This window comes from Hirsutella rhossiliensis (genome assembly GCF_020360975.1).
Source record: "Hirsutella rhossiliensis strain HR02 chromosome Unknown scaffold00010, whole genome shotgun sequence".
NCBI classification, from domain to species: domain Eukaryota; kingdom Fungi; phylum Ascomycota; class Sordariomycetes; order Hypocreales; family Ophiocordycipitaceae; genus Hirsutella; species Hirsutella rhossiliensis.
In genome coordinates this window covers 2,078,351-2,096,387 of record NW_025408676.1, presented here as the reverse complement: position 1 = coordinate 2,096,387, position 18,037 = coordinate 2,078,351, and the positions used below count along the sequence as shown (strand labels likewise).

Below are 18,037 nucleotides of genomic sequence, written 5' to 3'. Positions count from 1 at the left end.
GTCGGTCTGGGTTGGCCTAAGTGGGGCTGTTTCAGTGCCGCCATTGGTCCGATACAAAGGACTATTGGGGCATGTTGCATTGCCATTTTGCGATGCCAAGGTGTCACAGACCACGACACATAGGACCATGAAATGACACCGGAAAATGTAAATTCAGTCATTTGGCTACATGCTACAGGTGACTGCTTGTGAAAAGCTTTAAAATTGAGTAGATTCTGTGCAAGTGAAGTTGGTCCAATTTGTATGGAGCGGCGACATTTTTGCTGAGCATAAGGTGTCAGCTATCAAGGTGGGTGGCGAGTTCAGCCGCACGCTATCGCAATCCGCAACTGCTGCCTGGCAGGCAGCAATTACTGCCTAAACAGGCAACAACCTTTCATTTGTGTATAAAGTACAGCAAGATTCTGTGCATCCGCTCATTCAGTTCTTGCTCCTTAGATACTTTTCACTCAATTCAACCAAGACGCCTTTGCCGGCTCGTTTCATGCCTTGTCCAGCTTATAGCTGTAGCCCAGTTCCATACCGTGCGAATACCACATGTGGCCGCAGCTGTCTGACATAAGGGGGTGAACAAAACGGGGGTAAGCATGGTACAAATTCATGATCCTTGACGAAGCACAGCAGCAGCCTTTGCCTTTCTAGAAAGAGGATGTCAAATAGAAATATCCTCCTGCCTTCTTCGTACCGCCAGCTTCGCAGTCGGGTTTGCATTCATACTTAGTCCGAACTTCCGTGGTTCGATATTCGACCCTAGGACCGGCTTGAAGTCGTACTTCAAAAGGATGTGACACAAAACAATTTTCGTCTCTTCAGAGGCGAAGAATCGTCCAGGACAGGCATGGAGCCCGAATCCGAAGCCCATATGATCAGGACTGGTGCTGACAAGCTGGGCCTTGTTCTCCTTCCCTGATTGCTGACGCATGTTATAAAAGCGGTACCCATCGAAAACATCCGGATTCTCATACGACTCAGGGTCCCAGTGTTTTTGAAGAGATACAAGCGTCAACTTGTTCTTAGGCAGTACCGTCCCATCCGACAACTTCACATCGGCAGTTGCCATGCGCCGCATACTTGCTAATGATGGAAGATGTCTCGTTAGCTATGTTCAGAAATATAGTCTCGTAGAAATATGTGATTGACATACCCACTGAGGTGGGCTTCATGCGCTGACTTTCTTTAAGCACGCTGTCCATGATCTTCAGCTTATGTAGAGAATGCTTTGACCAACCACTCTGGCCTAGCACCGAGACAAGTTCTGCGCGTAGAGGCTCTATAAGCTCGGGATGGTTGGCAATGGGCCTAGTTAAATAGGATGAAGACGACCCTTTGGCAGGCGACTGTGACTTTGATACGATGGAACGGCTTGATGAGGCTAACGCCCTTGCGCTAAGGGAGATGGCGGAGGAATGCCCTTTATAGCCCTTGTAGTTATAGTGCTCTTGAATTGACGATGCGGGTCTAATGACTCCTAGAAAAGTGGCATTTCTATGTGTTCTGTGCATCGCGGCCGGCTTCACTTGCGTTGTGTGCCTTGGGCCTTGTGCCTTGGGTCTCGTTTGTGCACTGGGGCCGGCCGGACGTTGTGTGCGGCGATGCGCCACATTGACCCACTTTTGGGTGGCAGATTAGTGGGAGGAGGTGGTTATTTAACTAGGCCCATTGCCAAGGGCCTAGATGTTGCGCGGCGTGCCTTGTGTGCCAGGGAGGTTTTTGCGTTACGCCACCTTTACCTTAAAGGTGCGCCACATTGACCCACTTCTGGGTGGCAGATTAGTGGGAGGAGGTGGTTATTTAACTAGGCCCTTTTATAGTTTGGACACGAGGACGTTGATGACTGGTCGACCATCCGGCCCAACTACTACTAGGGGGGCCTAAAGGGGGTGGTTATCCGTACAACACATTTTGGTAAATGTACAACAAAAAGTGGAGTAAACGTGGCTTGCGTGTACCCAATACATGGCCAAAGGTCGTAGGCACGCAGGCATAGCACTTGCACAAGGCCACACAGGCAGAGGTTGCAAGGCCATAACAGGTAGACGTTGTGAAGCCTGCAGAGTGTTGCAAGGCTATAAAAGAAGAGGGCACGCAAGCAGAGGCCATACAAAGCAGGCGGCTTGCAGCCTCACAAGGCTACAGCCTGCCTGCTGCCATGTCTTATTGCGCGAGAGGCGGGCTGTGGAAAAGGAGTAATCAAACATGCACTCCTGATTTTCAAACATGCACTCCGACTTAAACCCCATTTGGAAGAGAGCCCCACCAAAATTTGGCGCGGCGCGTTCCCAACGCCGTGGCCGCCGCGGCTTGCCGCCGGCGCCCGAGGCCACCTCTGCACACGTTCGTTCGTTTTGAAGCCATCGTTTTGAAGCTATCACCAACTATTCAGCACACCACACCAACGCCGCCACCGCCGCCGCCGCCTACCGCACAACCGTCACGATGAATTCGACCGATCGCAACATGAATACAAACAGACGATGCCCTCACTTCCACAGGCGCCGCCGGGCTCACAGGGGTACTACGTAATGCCACCGCCTACAACACATGTGCCTGTATACACACAGGCGCCGCCGGCGGCATCGTACGTCTACCCGATGCCACCTACGCCCTCACAGTGGCAGGGGCCGCCCCCTCGGCACAGGGACATCACGATAGCTGCCTGTGGGCACAGCCGCCGGTACAGTCGCAAGGGACGGCAGGGAGCCTGCCCGACAGCCAGGGGATCAGAGGACACGGCGCCATACAATTTTGGTAGGCAGGCCGGGCATACGTTCGTCCTTACGTGCCTCGCCCTCCGCCGCGTCGGACGGATCCTCCGGCACCGTCACAGTCATAGTCACGGCGTTGATTGATCTCACGGGCGGTAGTCAAAGTGTGCACATTGTATATATATCGGAAAATAGGTCGGGCCGGGCGTATTGATATATTTGAACGACTCAAGGAACGCAGCTTCCAGCGTTGGTGATAATTAAATGCTGATTGAATGCGACCGGGCGGCAGCCGCGGCGGCCACGGCGTTGGGAACGCGCCGCGCCAAATTTTGGTGGGGCTCTCTTCCAAATGGGGTTTAAGTCGGAGTGCATGTTTGAAAATCAGGAGTGCATGTTTGATTACTCGTGGAAAAGCTCTGATGATGCGGATGCTAGCTACTGGCCCCATCCCTAGTGGAGGGGCGCGCAGACTATAGACCTGTGCGAGGCTGCAATCCCTGCAAATAAGGGCTAGGGCTGCACCCAGCGTTTGTGCAGTGAACTGGCCCTGCACAGTAGGCGGGCGATGCGCGCGTACGTACTAAGTACCTTCTATACAATTGACTGTGGCGTACTGTGGCGTAGAGAACCGGCCAATAGAAAAAGATGGCGCCACGTCTGCCCCGCCTTTTGTTGTACATTTACCAAAATGTGTTGTACGGATAACCACCCCCGATAAAAAGCATGTTTCAGGGGAAAATGGCGGTGAAGAGATAATGTCTCTATAGCCTCCGAGACAAACCAGATGGCAAACCATCATTGGCCAGTGGATACCCACACCGCGGTTGTGCGGCCCCAATAACGCCGCGATAGGGCAAGCGGTGAGGAAACATCCGATTTAATTGGGCACCCCTAGTCCTCAACATGTGGGGTAGGAGCCATAGCCATGGCCGATACCAAGCCCTGTTCCTTTAATCTTGGGCTTGACTAACCGGCAGACCACTCTGGCGCTGTGCCTTGACCAGCCACACTTTCTCCACTTTTGGTCTGCCGGTTAGACAAGCCCTTAATCTTCAAGGGCAAGCCTACCTCCTTTTATCTAAACACTGGAAGCTATTTCTTCGGTACAAACATTTCAGATTCATGGAGCAAATCGTCATCATTTTCAATACGCGATATCTTTGACCGGATGAGAACTTTTTCTGCTCATTGCGGACATATTCTGTGTGCAGGCTCGTTGCGCAATTACATCCCCTAAGCAGCACACACTTGCGATGCTCTACCCCAATCAGGAATTCGTTTCATTGAAACGCCCACATTGTCTCAGCCGCTCGAACCCTCAGGCAAAGAGGGAGAGGGAGGAAGCTGACCTGTACACGCTGCGGGGGCGCTAATAATACAACGTGGACGAATGGTAGCTGTCGTAAGCCGAAAGCCGATATAGCGCCACCGACAGGGAGCACCTAGTCAACAGCTCCATTCCTCAACGGTCGGAGCAAGTCGCTCAATGACGGCATATCCTGATCCAAGAGTGTCCAGTGATGTGCCGGAGCCGAGCGTCCGTCGGCAGAGACATGGTCAGGGACTGATCATGCTTCATTGAGGCTGTCGAACTATACTCTGCTTTTGTTACGCTTGTCAACACTCCATTCAAATGTTCGAATGACCAACATGAACAATAATACTACAACCATGACTTGGCCTTTATTATTCACTTTTGAGTTGGATCACATCCAACAAAACGGAATTAATGTGCAGACTGCTATTGCTTTGGGAGTGGTGTCATTGTTCTTGGCGTCCATGTCTTTGACACTGCTTAAAGCTGAAGTCAAAGTTCCGTTCGCCGGATATCGAAGCTATTGGGAGCCTACTTGGCTGGTCCGTCTCCGATTTGTGCGAGACGGGCCTTCCATTATTCGTCAGGGTTATCATCAGGTCAGTGATTCGTGAGGGAGGTGACAGAATAACCAATTGCGTGGGAAGCTTAAGTGCTGATGGTCTAACGTTTATGCTTCAATCAAGTTCAAGGATTCCCTGTTTCAAGTTCGGCGCATTGGGGCTGACATCGTCATCCTCACACCCAAATATGTTGATGAGATTCGTGCCCTTTCACAGGATAAAGTACGCTCTGTTGAGCCTTTCATCCATGACTTTATCGGTGACTATACTCGCGGCACGGTTTTTCTGGAGAGCGATCTACAAAACAGAGTGATCCAGCAAAGACTGACCCCAAACCTGGGCCTTCTCACTTCCATCATGAAGACTGAACTAGACCTTGCTCTGAAGAAAGAAATTCCCGAATGTAAAGGTAAGACCCATCGGCCATAACTCTTTAGGGTCATTGTCTTAGGTTGTATTCCCACAGACCAATGGTTTCAGGTTGATATAAACCACCTCCTGGCGCGGACTGTTGCCCACATTTCTTCCAGGGTGTTTCTTGGCCCGGAAGAGTGTCGGAACGAAGAATGGCACACAGCAACGGCTGAGTACAGCAAGAATCTTTTCATCACTGGCATGGCTCTACGGATGCTCCCGCGCTGGCTCCGACCAGTTGTCGCCCCCCTAATGCCTTCCTACAGGGCGCTGCTCACAAACGTTGCAACTTCTCGAAAAATCATCGGCGGCATTTTGAATTCACGTCAGGCTTCTAAGAAGGAGCTGGGGCCGAACTATGCGAAGCCTACGGATATCTTGCAGTGGATGATGGACGAAGCGACTGGCCGAGAGCGATCTCTCGACAACTTGGCCCAGCGGATGCTCATCCTGAGTTTGACTTCAATACATACAACGGCCTTGACGATGACGCAGGCGCTGTATGATCTATGTGCACACCCAGAATATTTCGAGCCGCTTAGAACAGAAGCCGCCAACGCATTGTTCGACGTCGGCCGATGGGACAAAACTCTCCTCAGTCGACTCTATAAGTTGGACAGCCTTTTAAAGGAGTCACAGCGATTCAGTCCCGTGTTTCTCTGTAAGTAAGGTGTTTGCATAAAGAATACGGCCAAGAGATAGCTGACATGTTCACAGTGACTTTTAACCGCATCTTTCATAATCCAATGACACTCTCTGACGGCACCTTTCTTCCGCCTGGGACTCGCGTCGCAGTGCCTTCGAATGCCATTCTGCAGGATCCTGGTCTCGTCCCCGGGCCCGCCGCGCCCTCCAAATTTGACCCTTTCAGATACTCTAAACTGCGCGAGGATCCGGCTCAAGCCGAGAAAGCACATCGATTCATGTTCACCATGACCAACTCTAGCAACATGGCCTTCGGATACGGGAGATACGCGTGTCCCGGCCGGTTCTATGCTGCCAACGAAATGAAGTTGATTCTATCTCACCTGCTTCTACGGTACGAATTTAATTTTCCCGCTGGTGCAAAGAGGCCCGCCAATTTTACGATTGACAGCGATATGTTTCCCGATCCTGCAGCTCGTCTCTTGATTAGGGAGCGGAAGTCTCTGGATCCCTTCCTATGGAAACTTACAGGATGAAGCTGAGCCTGGAGCAACGCACAACTCGGCCATTCTTTTTGGCAGTTGCTATGCGGGCGGAACCAATTTGCTACGGGGGCCGTCTTACGGAGGCCGTGTGACTGGTGTTTCCAATTTGGCAGTCGATGCATTCCATGGGTGGCACGGGTAGTGGATTGAGGGGAGTGGCTTTCAACCTGGCTAGGTCGGAGCCGAACAGACGTCGAAATCTTTCCCTTTCGGCCCTTCCTCCGTCTCTCAACTGGCTCCGGAATCCGAGCGAGCCGGGGCCGGCCTGCCGCTTGCCTGCCGCAGTAGGAGCGTTTACGACTGCTCTCTATTAACAATTCGCGTTTCTCGCACTTGAAATTGTCTTTCTCCCATGTGATCTCATGTGACGCGCGACCTTCTTTGTCGTATACGGAGTGATGCAATATAGATCCATTCTGGTCGTTCCATGTAACGGTCTCCACTAAGTATGTTGACAACTACCATGCCCCACCCCCTTTTCGGTAACACCCACCTTTCGGTAGCGCAATTGAAAAATTCTCCACCAAAAGTCTACCATTTGAACTACATGAAATATGATCAGAACTTAACATTATAAACACAAAAAAATATCATTCCGTAGAGAAATGGACGCTCTTATATGTACCGGCGCTTTTTTACCATTCGCCCGGATCTGGTGGTGACTGGAAGGGCTTCGGGTGCCACCTTGACTTCGATCACTGAAGCTGTCTCCACCTCTGAGACCGCCTCCTCCTCTGTGTCAGAATTCAGCACAACGGCTATCTCTTGGCTTTTAATTTGGGAATGGCCTCAGCCACCAAAGCTTCACTGAGAGTCATGAACCGTCTGTTCGGGTTCGGAATTGCTCTCCTCTTCTTGCCTCTCTGCAGCCGGGCCACTTCTTCCTCTAGCTTCGCGATTCTGTTGCTGTGCTCGGCAAGCGTCTGTTCTTGGGCTTCAAAGCCTCTAGCTATCACGGCGTATCGTCTCCGGGTGCCAGGAGTCTTGTTCTTTCCGAAATCGCGAATCTGGCGGCTGTTTCTTGGCGTATCATCAGAACCCAAAATGGCGCGGACTTTGGAGACGTCTCTACAATGTCCGCGTGAATTTCTGGATGCCGCAATGCCTTGGATCGTGAGATCGGCCAATTCCAGTGACCTCCAGCCGGACAATATATTCTTTGCCGTCATTCCAACCTCGCGCGCTTTAGCATATGCCCGTATAAAATTGACCTTATGAACAGGCGCAGAATCGGTCAAACAGGTCAATTTCTGAAGTTCTTTCCGGTAAGCTGCCTTGGAGGCATTGAATACCCCGTTATCTAACGGCTGGAGGCCATGAGAGCAGTGGGCAGGAAGGTAACAGCAATAAACGTTGTTCAAAAAGCATGTGGCCATCCATGCATCCTGGTCCCGGTTAACAGTAATTCCTACAGAGGTGGATAAAGAAACGCACCGTTGCATGACTTCCATGTCCATCTAATATGATCAATCTAGCATCTGAGCCATCGGCTGGTCGCGTCTGGGGCAAATAGACCCTCTCAAGCCACTCAATAGCGATATGGTTGTCCGTCCATCCGTTGGGCGACGTTATGTAATGCCAGTTGGCTATTTTGCCGAATTCCGTCAAGAACCACTGTTTCTGAAGTTCTTTGCCCTTAAAGATAATGCCAGGGGTAAGGACACGGCCGTCCGCGGTGATAGCTTCAATAAATGAGGTCCAGTTGCGGGACTGTGGCCCTTTCAGAAGAGCCTTCCGTTTTGGGTCTGCACTCCCAACCACAAGACTATCCAAACCTGGCAAAAAGAGTCTGGTTAGTAAAAGTAATGAAAGACAAGCCAAATACTCACCAAAGCCAGACATAATACCGCCTTCGTCAACATTCACGGTATTTTCTGGTTTAATCCATCCATACTCCTTTTCCTGATATCGAAGAACCAGTGAACCGCCCGAGGCGTAAAAGCATTAAATCGGTTAGCTTCCTGACGTCTCCACGCTTGTTCTTGATGTCCGGATGGCGATTGATGAATTTAGAGACCCAGTTGCACCCCACTGTCCGCTCGTTGTTCAGTTGCTTCATAAGAGCCTCCACACATGCGCGGATCTGACTGTGGGAGGGAGCATAGCCGAGAGACTCTTGGCGGAGGATCCAAGAAACCAAGCGAGCTTCCTGAGACTTACTCAAGAGTTGACGAGGCTGGATCTGATCAGCCAGGGCTACCTGGCCTTTGAGTCTGTCGGAAATAGACTGCTGAGGTATGTCATACTTTTGGGCGGCGCGGTACTGCGACAAGCCGTTTTTTGTGACATCAATTATCGCATTAGCCATAATATCCTTCGTATAAATACTCCGAGGCCGCTTTAAGGTCATTTTGGTCTTGTGGTGGAGGAATAACGAGAAGAATCATCGTCAGGAGGCGGAAGGAGATTAGGGGGTTGGATGGTAATTTCGCGTGCAAGGTACGCACAGGCCACAGACCCTGTACAAACATTCAACCATCGAAAAGTAGAATTCAATCAATCCTCTATCTACTCCAAGTGACGGCTTGTGAATATCTTCAAAGCTGGCTGGAATCGGTGTAAGTGAAATTGATGGTTTTTGGTGGGGATATTTTCTAATGCGCTACCGAAAGGTGGGTGTTACCGAAAGGGGGGTGGGGCATGGTAGCTGAGCGGCTGCAACGAGTATCCTAAATATCCTAAAGCTGGAGAGAAAGAAAGGAAGAGAATTGCAAGGTATTGGGTTTGCCAAACAAGCGACTGTGAACACTCCCATTTGTCCTCAGCGACCGGCTCAAAAGCGATTGGTTGAGGCCCTCGCCGCTCCACTTGGCAACTAGGGCTGATATTTGAAGATTTTGAAGTCGAATCGGCCTCGGGACCCTTGAATTGAATGAAGCGGAATCGGGTAAGGTCTTCAAATTCGACGAATCGAAAATCAGGAGTCTTTATTCAATTCATTCATCAAAATCTTGAATGAATGGCGATATGGTCGAAATATACGGTGAAAAAAAAGGATCACCCCGCTTCGCAGCTGCCAGCCAAGGGGGCATGCAGGGGAGGAAAAGGCTATAATGCCCAAGGGCCTAGTTAAATAACCACCTCCTCCCACTAATCTGCCACCCAAAAGTGGGTCAATGTGGCGCACCTTTAAGGTAAAGGTGGCGTAACGCAAAAACCTCCCTGGCACACAAGGCACGCCGCGCAACATCACACAGTCAACCGTAAGTGAAGCTTTTCGCGATATCTTAACAACGCCTTAATCGGTTGCAACGCCGTTATCACCGCCGCGCCGCCACGTCACGACCGTGCCACCCACGTCACCGTACCACTCGCCGCTATGGAGTCCATGAGCACTGTGTTCTCTACCACCTACGAGTCCGAGGCCGAGGCTACTCGTGCCTGCAAGACCGTAGGCTGGGAGATAGGCTTTGGCCTTAGGCGCCGGAATGCGAAGCCTTCGGCTCGTGCGCCGACCTATGTGTTGCTCGTCTGCACGAAGTACGGCCCGTACGTTGATAACCACGACCCAGGCGTACACGAGTCGAAGAGCCGGCCGAACACATCGTCACAATGCACCGACTGCAAGTTCGCCCTTGGGCTTAAGAAGCAGCCTGGAGCGGGAGGCGGCTGGACTGTGCAGCCTACCGCGAAGTGCGAGCCTCACAATCATCCCTTTACTCCAGCTATCACACACAGCGGCTTCCGTGCCGAAGTCATCAGCCAACGCCGCAAGCATATAATACACTTATACAACTGCGGCCTCCGCCCATATCTCATCGCGGCACACCTTCGTGGCCTAGTCCACGAAGACCCTAGTCTCGGCGGCATACAGGGGGCACACATCGCGAACGCCCTCGCGGCACACCGGCGCGAGGAACTTGCCAATCGTACGCCCATACAATTCCTCTATGACCTTCTCAAAGACTCGTCCTTCGGCTTCTTTCGCGATGCACGTGACGGGAGAATCGGCTAACTGCCCTCTTTGTGGCCCCGCGCTCTGGCATCAACCTTTGGCGTCAGTTCTGGCACGCCTTGCTGCTTGACTGTACGTATAAGACCAATAGGTTCAGGATGCCTGTCCTCAACTTCTGTGGCTCCACGTCAGAGAGGAAGACCTTCTCTATAGCCGCTACGTTCCTCACAGGAGAGACAGAGGGTCACTACCAGTGGGCCCTGCAGTGCCTCGTTGAGCTAGCTGTACAGGAAGGAATTCCTCTGCCGCGGGTGATAGTCACGGACCGGGAGCTGCGCTTATGAATGCCCTCCTTTCTATCCCGGAGTTAGCTGCAGTGCTTCACCTACTGTGCCGCTGGCATATCAACAAGAATATCCTTGCGAAGACGAAGGCCCATTTTCCTGGTCCAACGAAGGAAGGCAACCGCACCGTCAGGGCCCCCGAATTCACAGCCTTCCTCCAAGACTGGGCCAGCCTCGTCAACGCCCCTGAAGATGACCTCTTTAACACACGGCTACAGGCGTTCAAGACCGCTGGGCACCCCCCGGCCGCTGTGGCATACGCTATAAATACGTGGCTAGACCCCTGGAAGGAAAAGTTCGTCTTGTGCTTCGTTGACCGGCATAGGCACCTTGGCCATAGGACTACTTCTATTATAGAAGGCATGCACTCTACGATGAAGAGGTTCCTCTGGTCCTCAACGGGCGACCTGACCTCTGTTTTCCAGCGCCTACAGGCCTTCTGGAGGCATCAGGCAGAGGAAATCTCAAGTCACCAGCAGGCCACAGGCCACAAGGTTGCAATAGCAGTGCTGCAGCCACTGTTCTCGAAAATCCGGCCCAATTTGGCTAGGTGGCCAGTCCTACAGATAGGGGCTGGATGCCGTGCTGTGCCGAGGAACGTTGCCGCTACCGACGAAAAGGCGGAACCGCCTCCTGGCCGCTGTGATCGTCAGCATCACTGTGCCTTCAAGTCAACACTCGGCCTGCCGTGCCGTCATGATATCTTTGGCCGGCTTCAAGGCAGCGCCCGCGGCGGCGCCGGCGTTATACCCTTTGAGATGAGCGAGGTAGACGAATTCTGGCATCGACAGCGCCCACAGCGGCCCGACGATGTGCCACAAGAGCCGCTGCCTGTGCGTGGCAAGGGCCGGCCCAAGGGCTCATTGAACCTCGAGAAAACCACCCGCCGCGATGCCTCCGAATTCGAGGTCGTTGAGGCTATTGAACGTGCCGAAGCATCGCCGCCTTCCACAGCGCCGGCCGCGTTGCCGGGCACGAAGAAATCCACTCGCAAGCGCAAGGCTGACGGCAAGGCCGCCGGCAAAGGCAGAGGCAGGCCAGCCGCTGCTGCTGCTATTGCTGCTACAACCTCCACCGCACGCGGCTTAGAATACCTTCGTCAACACGGCGATTCGTACGAGCCGGGCACAGCTGCGCCGAGAAGCTGGCAAGATAATAACTCTGACAATGAGCTTGCCGACGAGACCCAGGGCACAATCCACGTACGTATAACGCAGGCAACACAGCCGGCTTCACAGTGGACCTCACAGCGGGTCACGATGCCTTCACTTGGGGAAGAAGCAGAGGATGAAGACGACCCTTTGGCAGGCGACTGTGACTTTGATACGATGGAACGGCTTGATGAGGCTAACGCCCTTGCGCTAAGGGAGATGGCGGAGGAATGCCCTTTATAGCCCTTGTAGTTATAGTGCTCTTGAATTGACGATGCGGGTCTAATGACTCCTAGAAAAGTGGCATTTCTATGTGTTCTGTGCATCGCGGCCGGCTTCACTTGCGTTGTGTGCCTTGGGCCTTGTGCCTTGGGTCTCGTTTGTGCACTGGGGCCGGCCGGACGTTGTGTGCGGCGATGCGCCACATTGACCCACTTTTGGGTGGCAGATTAGTGGGAGGAGGTGGTTATTTAACTAGGCCCTTTATCATGGTGGCTTCAAGAGCGACATAGGAACCGACGGCGTACGTGCAGCCAAGTGTCTTCGAGATATTTCACGAGCCTCGGCTGGTCTGTGAAGCCGAGAGTGAGGGCATCCCAACGCTTATCGAATTCCGCTTCGTCTGGTGCGTAGAGGAGGGATTTGAATGCCGTGACGAATTCTCCCGGGCCGCTTTTCCCTGGGCAGCTGGACCAGCGGCCTGGGTCATGACCGTGTTCGCGGCGCGATTCTGCTTCGAATGGATCGTCATTATCCCCTTGCCAGTGGCGCCGGGCATACGTAGAGACGTTCTTCATGATATGCCACGTACACACTTGAAGCTGAGCGATAGGAAAAGTAGCAGCAAGCGCGGCTCGCGCCGCGCTATCGTAGTCAGTAATCACGACGTACGGGATGAAGGTATCGCGAGGTCGCCCGTGCTCTTCTGCCTTAGCTGTCACCCACTCTCGAAGCTGCTCAAAACACCAAGTAAAGGCCGGGGTGTCTTCTCTGGGCACTAAACAGAAGGCCACGGGAAAGACAGTGCCTAGGGAAGTGATCCCGTTGATCTCGAGCAACTTGAGGCCGTACTGGTTCGTGTTATTTGTGACGTCTGCCATCATAAGGTGGGAATGTTGACTCCAAAGTTCGAGGTCCTCGTCAAGGCCGATAAACTGATACTTAAAGCGGTTTTCATCGTCAAGCCTCTCTTTATGGTAGACGCCTTCGCGATCGAGTAAGGCTATAAGCGCCTGGGTTGACGTATGGGCTCCAAGACGGTGCCGATGAAGCCGGGCGATGATGTTCATGATGTCCTGCTCAGTAGCTAAGACGCGGCTACGGCTAGCCGCTCGTAGCGAGAGCAAGATCTGCCGTGCCGTAACGCCGGCGTCAGCAGCGAGCATCTCCACATGCTTCACTTGCGGGTCAGACAAGCGGCGGTATTCCGGGAAGGCGCCCGGCGGGCTGGGGTCATGGTTATGATCCGGATTGATCACTATAACCCTCCATTGGTCGCCATCGAGCTGCCGCTGTACTATCTTAGCTGCGAAGGGGCAATTAGTCTTCCTCGAGCCGGCACGGCGAAGGCCGGCGGAGGAGGTTACGTAGCCTCGTCCGCCGCAAGCGCATACGAGGTCTAGCCGACGGGGCTTTCCACCCCGGTAATTACTCGGCTTATACTTGATGACGGCATACCCCTGGACGCGGGCATGAAGCTCAATAGCGCTAACGGCGTCCTCGAGACGTGAAAATAGCGGCATATCGCTCGGCGGAGGCAGGAGAAGCATCGTGAGCGAAAATCCGGGTCGATTGGTGCGTGTGTGGGCGTTGGGCGCGGTGCGAAGATCTGGTGGTCGTACGGCTACGTGTGAAGTTGTAGTATCACGAGAGGCATCGCGCACGAAGCGTGGTGTTATGGGCAATTTGTATGCGTGCATCGCCAGGGCGCCGCACTTACAGGGAGGTTATAGTGGCAAGGGCTGCTAGGAAGGGCCATCTTGAGGGCAGAATTAAAGACTATAGGGGATTAGATGCCCTGTATTTACAGGGCATCGCGCTTTAACCTAATGCGGCTAGCATACAGGATGGATAAAAAGGGCACACAGGACGATTAAGATGACCCCTTTTCGACCTCTTTGGGGCCTTCCTTCTAATTGGTCCATCTAGTGTATGGTTTGGCTGCTGGCCCTGTCGTTCTCCTTATCCTTCCTTTGTGCTATCACAATCCTCTAGGACATGCCTTCCCTCGCCTTAAATATATTATGACCCCAATGCCGCCCACCTTTAGCCACGGAGCAGGCTGCCTGCCTCCCGTGTCGTCTGCCTGCTTAGCTCCTCTAGCCGTGCCTGCGCCGCCGTCATCTCCTCTGGCACCCGGTTCCCTATGAAGTCCCGCTCCCGCACCTCCGACACTAGCGTGATGCCGTCGAGCGTCGGGCACCGCGAGAGCTGTACGTAGAGGCTGTAGGGGTCGCACGGCGACGCCACCGCCCTGCCCTCGACCGTCGCCGTCCTCGCCCCCCGCAGCTCGAGCGCGACGCGCTCTATCGTCCCGCCCTGCACCTTGTAGTCGGTGCAGGCGAAGGCCGCGGCGCACGGCAGGCCCCGCCGGCTGACGTCGTTGCGCTGCCAGGGCCGCTTCCGCTGCGCCGTGATCTTCACGCTGATGGGCGTCAGCAGGATCGTCCCCGCCGGCATCCCGACGAAGTGGAAGTCCTTGGTCGTCTCCGACGCCAGCACGAGGCCCGCCGGCGGCCCGAAGTGCACCGTCAGCTCCGCCGAGACCCGGTGGCCGGGAAAGGCGCGGTCTGGGATCACCGCCACCGCCGTGTACCCGGCCCCGTTCACCACCTTCAGCCCCTGGTGCGTGTTCTGGTTTACGACGACCGGCATCCCGGGCACGAAGACGAAGACGGCCGGCACCGGCGTCGCGCTGTCATCGCCCTGGCCGAGCATCAGCACCGCCTCCTCCTCCGTCGGCTCGCCCCCCTTCCACTTATGCTCGGATAGGAAGACGCGCGCCGCCGTCTGCTGCAGTACCTGGAACGCGAGCGCCGCCTCGAGGTTGAGGTTCCAGCGGTTCCGGTTCAGCGGCGTCACCACCGTCACCCCCGTCTCCCACGCGATCCGCGTGCCGGGCCGGTGGCACCTCGAGTTGAGCAGCTCTAGGTCCGACCGGTCCTGCTCGCCGCGCCGGATCCGCCCGAGCAGCCGCCGCAGCTCGGGGTCGCCGGCGGCCCGCATCTGCTCGTCGAGCATGACGACCGTCGTGAAGCGACGCCACAGCGCGTGCGCCTTGTCGTGCTGCCGCCGCTGCTCGGCGGCCTCGCCGCCCTCCCCCTCCGCCCGCGCCGCCGTCAACTCGCCTTCCTCGGACGTGGCAGCCCACTGCTTAGCATCGCGCTTCGCGTCCTCTGCCGACCTCCGAAGGAGCTGTACGTTATCTGTAAGCCGGGCGACCCTCGGTGTTAGCAGCTCCCGTGCCCGCGCCCAGATGTCTTTAATGTCGCCTACTTCCTCGCTAAGAAATTTCCCCCACGGCACGAAGAGCGCGAGGTGCTGTACCGCTGCCCTATGTTTAGTTAGTAGCGACCTTCTTACCTAGGCCGTCTTGGCGGATGCTAGCCTCCATCTTGCGACACGCACCTCTGGTGATAGGGGTCCTCGTCTTCCTCGCTAAAATCCTTGCTCAAGTATCCGTCGAGGCATACCATCGCCCCCTTACCTAGCCGCCTAAGCGCCTGCACCCAGCCCTTCCCTAACGCCCAGCTCTCCGTGAAGGATATCTCGCCCCAGCCTACGCAGCCATCCACGCCAGCATCGTCCCGCCTCTTTAGCCTGACTAGTGATGCGTAGTCATAAAGGCAGAGTCCCTGTAGGAGCTCGCCTCTATGCTGGTAGGCCTCGACGAGCGGCAGCCTCGGCCCCGCTGCCTCGACGACGACCGTCTCGTCCGGCCCGTCGCCCGTCGCCGCCGCGCCGCTTACCTGTCGGAGGTGTTGCCACCGGCGGAAGACGGCCCAGTAGAGCTGGTTTACATTTATATATGCCCACGCTGCGCCGCTGCTAAATTCGGCCGGGTACCCTAGAAGGTGCGCTATTACCTCGACCTGCGATAGCGACCGCTCTGTAAAGACTCGGTTCGCTGCCTTTAGTAGGAATACCCGAGTCTTGTTTTCCTGTACGGGGTCCGCCGCTACCTTGTCTCTGGACTCGGTCCCCTGGCCGGCGTCGCGGTCGGTGCTAGTGTTATCGCTCTCTGCCGTCGGCTCCAAGGTAGGCAGCAGCTCGGCAGCGGCGGCTACCCGCTTCCATATCGGGTCCTCGACCTTTGTCGCATAGTTGGTGATGTAGTAGATCAGGGCCATGGTCTTGCGCTGCGTCGCGATGAACGAGATGTCGTGGTTGTGCCGCAGCCCGACCGCCATCGCCCTGTTCCACCGGTTCACCATGCTGTGCGTCCGCCGGACCTCGAGCACCCCGTCCGCCGTCAACGCTGTCCTCTCCACCAGCCTCCACGGCGCCTTGAACCGGCAGAGGTCCCCTTTGCGAGCCCCGGCGCCGAGCGAGTACTTGACGCAGGTCGCGCTGTGCGTGTGGACCTGCGTCGCGCCCGCGCAGAAGTTGGCCTCCTCGTCGAAGGCGTCCGTGAAGCGGGCGACGTCGTAAAGCTGTGACGATATGTCCGCCGTGGCTGACCTCTCCACCTGTACAACGTAGTAACTTTCTGCGTCTAGCTCCTGCGCCCCTAAGTTAGCCTTGGCTCCTGGGTCTGCTGTGGTTTGGCCCCTCGGCCGCCTTACCTCGGAGAAGACGCTATCTATATATCGGACGATCCGCTCCCGGTACGCCGCCTGCTCCCCCGTGTCGGCGCCCGCGAGCGCCTCGCCGAGCCCCCTGTTACCCTTAAGCCAGAGGAGCCCGTGGAGGTGGAGGGCGCCTCGCTCGTTCGTCTCTACGGCCCCGTAGTACGCTCCGACGTGCCCGAACACCGACTCCTCCCCGGTCCTGACGTAGTGCTCGAAGAAGAGCGTCATCTCCCGGTGGAAAAAGACGGCCGAGCTCATCGGGTCCGAGATGGCTAGCTGTGTCCGCTTATACGCAGTCCCTAGGTCTCTTAGGAAGGCCTCGGCCGCGTCGCCGTCGCGGCCGCGGTGCGCCGCTAGCCGTAGCTTCACCAGGTTCGTGATGTCGTTCGGGTTTAGCGTAAACCAGATGACCGGCACCCCATACCTAATGGGCCCCCTTTCCGCTCCCTGTGCCCGATTTTTAGTCTCCCTGTGCACCTTACCGTACTTGGCAAGACTCCACACGTAGACGCGTAACACACCATAATACACACAATTGGCGTCGCGGCAAGCAGCCTCCTGGTACAACACCACAAGCCAAAATAACTCGTGATAACCACCCACCTCGCAATACCACATCGCGTCTGCGCAGCTAAGTTTCCAGAGGCACACAACCGCCACAAAGCAGCTAATCAAACCGTTCTTTTGTCAAGATGCTTCTCCAGCCCCGCCAAACAATATGCCACTCTTTGAGACCTTTGACGATGCGTTTGACGAGCTCCAGCGGCATGCGCGCTGCCAAGGCTACGCCATAGTTAAGTTCAAGCCAAGCAACTACGAACATGGGCTCCCACGCCGTTACGACATCGTATGCGCATGCGGCGGCCGTGAATACAAGTCAGCCTCGTTAGGACTCCGGAAGACTGGCACTAGGCGGACTTCCTGCCCGTTTAGAGTCAAGGTTGTGCGCCTGAAGCTAGAGGGAGGCCTCTGGCGAGTCTCTGTGATGTGCCCAAGGCACAACCATGAGGCCAATAGGGCCGGCGCCTTCCCAGAATACCGGCGCCTTCATCCACATCAACTCCAGCAGGTTAAAGATTTATCTCGCGATGCTGGCTTAACGGCGCGGCAGATCCTTCTTGCTCTTCGGGCTAAGAACCCGCGGCTACTTGCAACAGAGCAGGACATCGCGAATATCTGTGCCCGGCTTCGTCTCCGGGAGCTTGGGGCACATACATCCACACAAGCGCTTATTGCCAGGCTCGACGAGGAAGGTGCCTTCCATAAAGAGCTACTTGACGATGAGGATCGCTTCTTCTACCAGATTGTGGGCCTTGACCCTGCCTTGCGGCTTTGGGCACAACATTCACACCTCATGATGGCCGACGTAACGAACAACACGAATAGATATGGCCTCAAGCTGCTAGAGATCAATGGAATCACTGCCTTGGGCTCTATCTTCCTGTGGCTTTCTGTTTAATCCTTCCGAAGACACGAACGCATTTACCTGGTGTTTTATACAGCTTCGCGAGTGGTTACAGTCAAAGGCAAGGCTAAGAGGCGAGGCTGACGGCAATGCCTTTATCCCACACGTTATCATCACGGACTATGACGCTGCTGCGCGCGCTGCATTGTCGGCTACCTTCCCGGACTCGCAGCTACAGGTCTGTACGTGGCATATCATGAAG

General features: G+C 55.1%; 4 protein-coding genes across 4 annotated transcripts; 2 read left to right on the top strand and 2 right to left on the bottom strand.

Moving 5' to 3' along the window:
• Nucleotides 1–4,487: 4,487 nt before the first annotated feature.
• Nucleotides 4,488–6,181, top strand: HRG_08593 (cytochrome p450 domain-containing protein; the record flags this gene model as incomplete). Its single annotated transcript, XM_044867064.1, has 4 exons — nt 4,488–4,622; nt 4,710–4,995; nt 5,053–5,661; nt 5,718–6,181. 4 exons carry the CDS (start codon nt 4,488–4,490, stop codon nt 6,179–6,181), a joined length of 1,494 nt encoding a protein of 497 aa, XP_044717951.1.
• A 1,366-nt stretch (nt 6,182–7,547) lies between these two features.
• Nucleotides 7,548–8,032, bottom strand: HRG_08592 (DDE superfamily endonuclease domain-containing protein; the record flags this gene model as incomplete). The annotated part of the gene is made up of 4 exons (XM_044867063.1): nt 7,548–7,575; nt 7,625–7,647; nt 7,706–7,965; nt 8,020–8,032. 4 exons carry the CDS (start codon nt 8,030–8,032, stop codon nt 7,548–7,550), a joined length of 324 nt encoding a protein of 107 aa, XP_044717950.1.
• A 1,477-nt stretch (nt 8,033–9,509) lies between these two features.
• On the top strand, nt 9,510–10,145 carry HRG_08591 (uncharacterized protein; the record flags this gene model as incomplete). The annotated part of the gene is made up of 1 exon (XM_044867062.1): nt 9,510–10,145. One exon carries the CDS (start codon nt 9,510–9,512, stop codon nt 10,143–10,145), a length of 636 nt encoding a protein of 211 aa, XP_044717949.1.
• Nucleotides 10,146–13,845: 3,700 nt separating this feature from the next.
• HRG_08590 (PIF1 protein) lies at nt 13,846–16,988 on the bottom strand (the record flags this gene model as incomplete). Its single annotated transcript, XM_044867061.1, has 3 exons — nt 13,846–15,133; nt 15,208–16,301; nt 16,365–16,988. The coding sequence occupies 3 exons, from the start codon at nt 16,986–16,988 to the stop codon at nt 13,846–13,848; spliced, it is 3,006 nt and encodes a 1,001-aa protein (XP_044717948.1).
• Nucleotides 16,989–18,037: the final 1,049 nt, after the last annotated feature.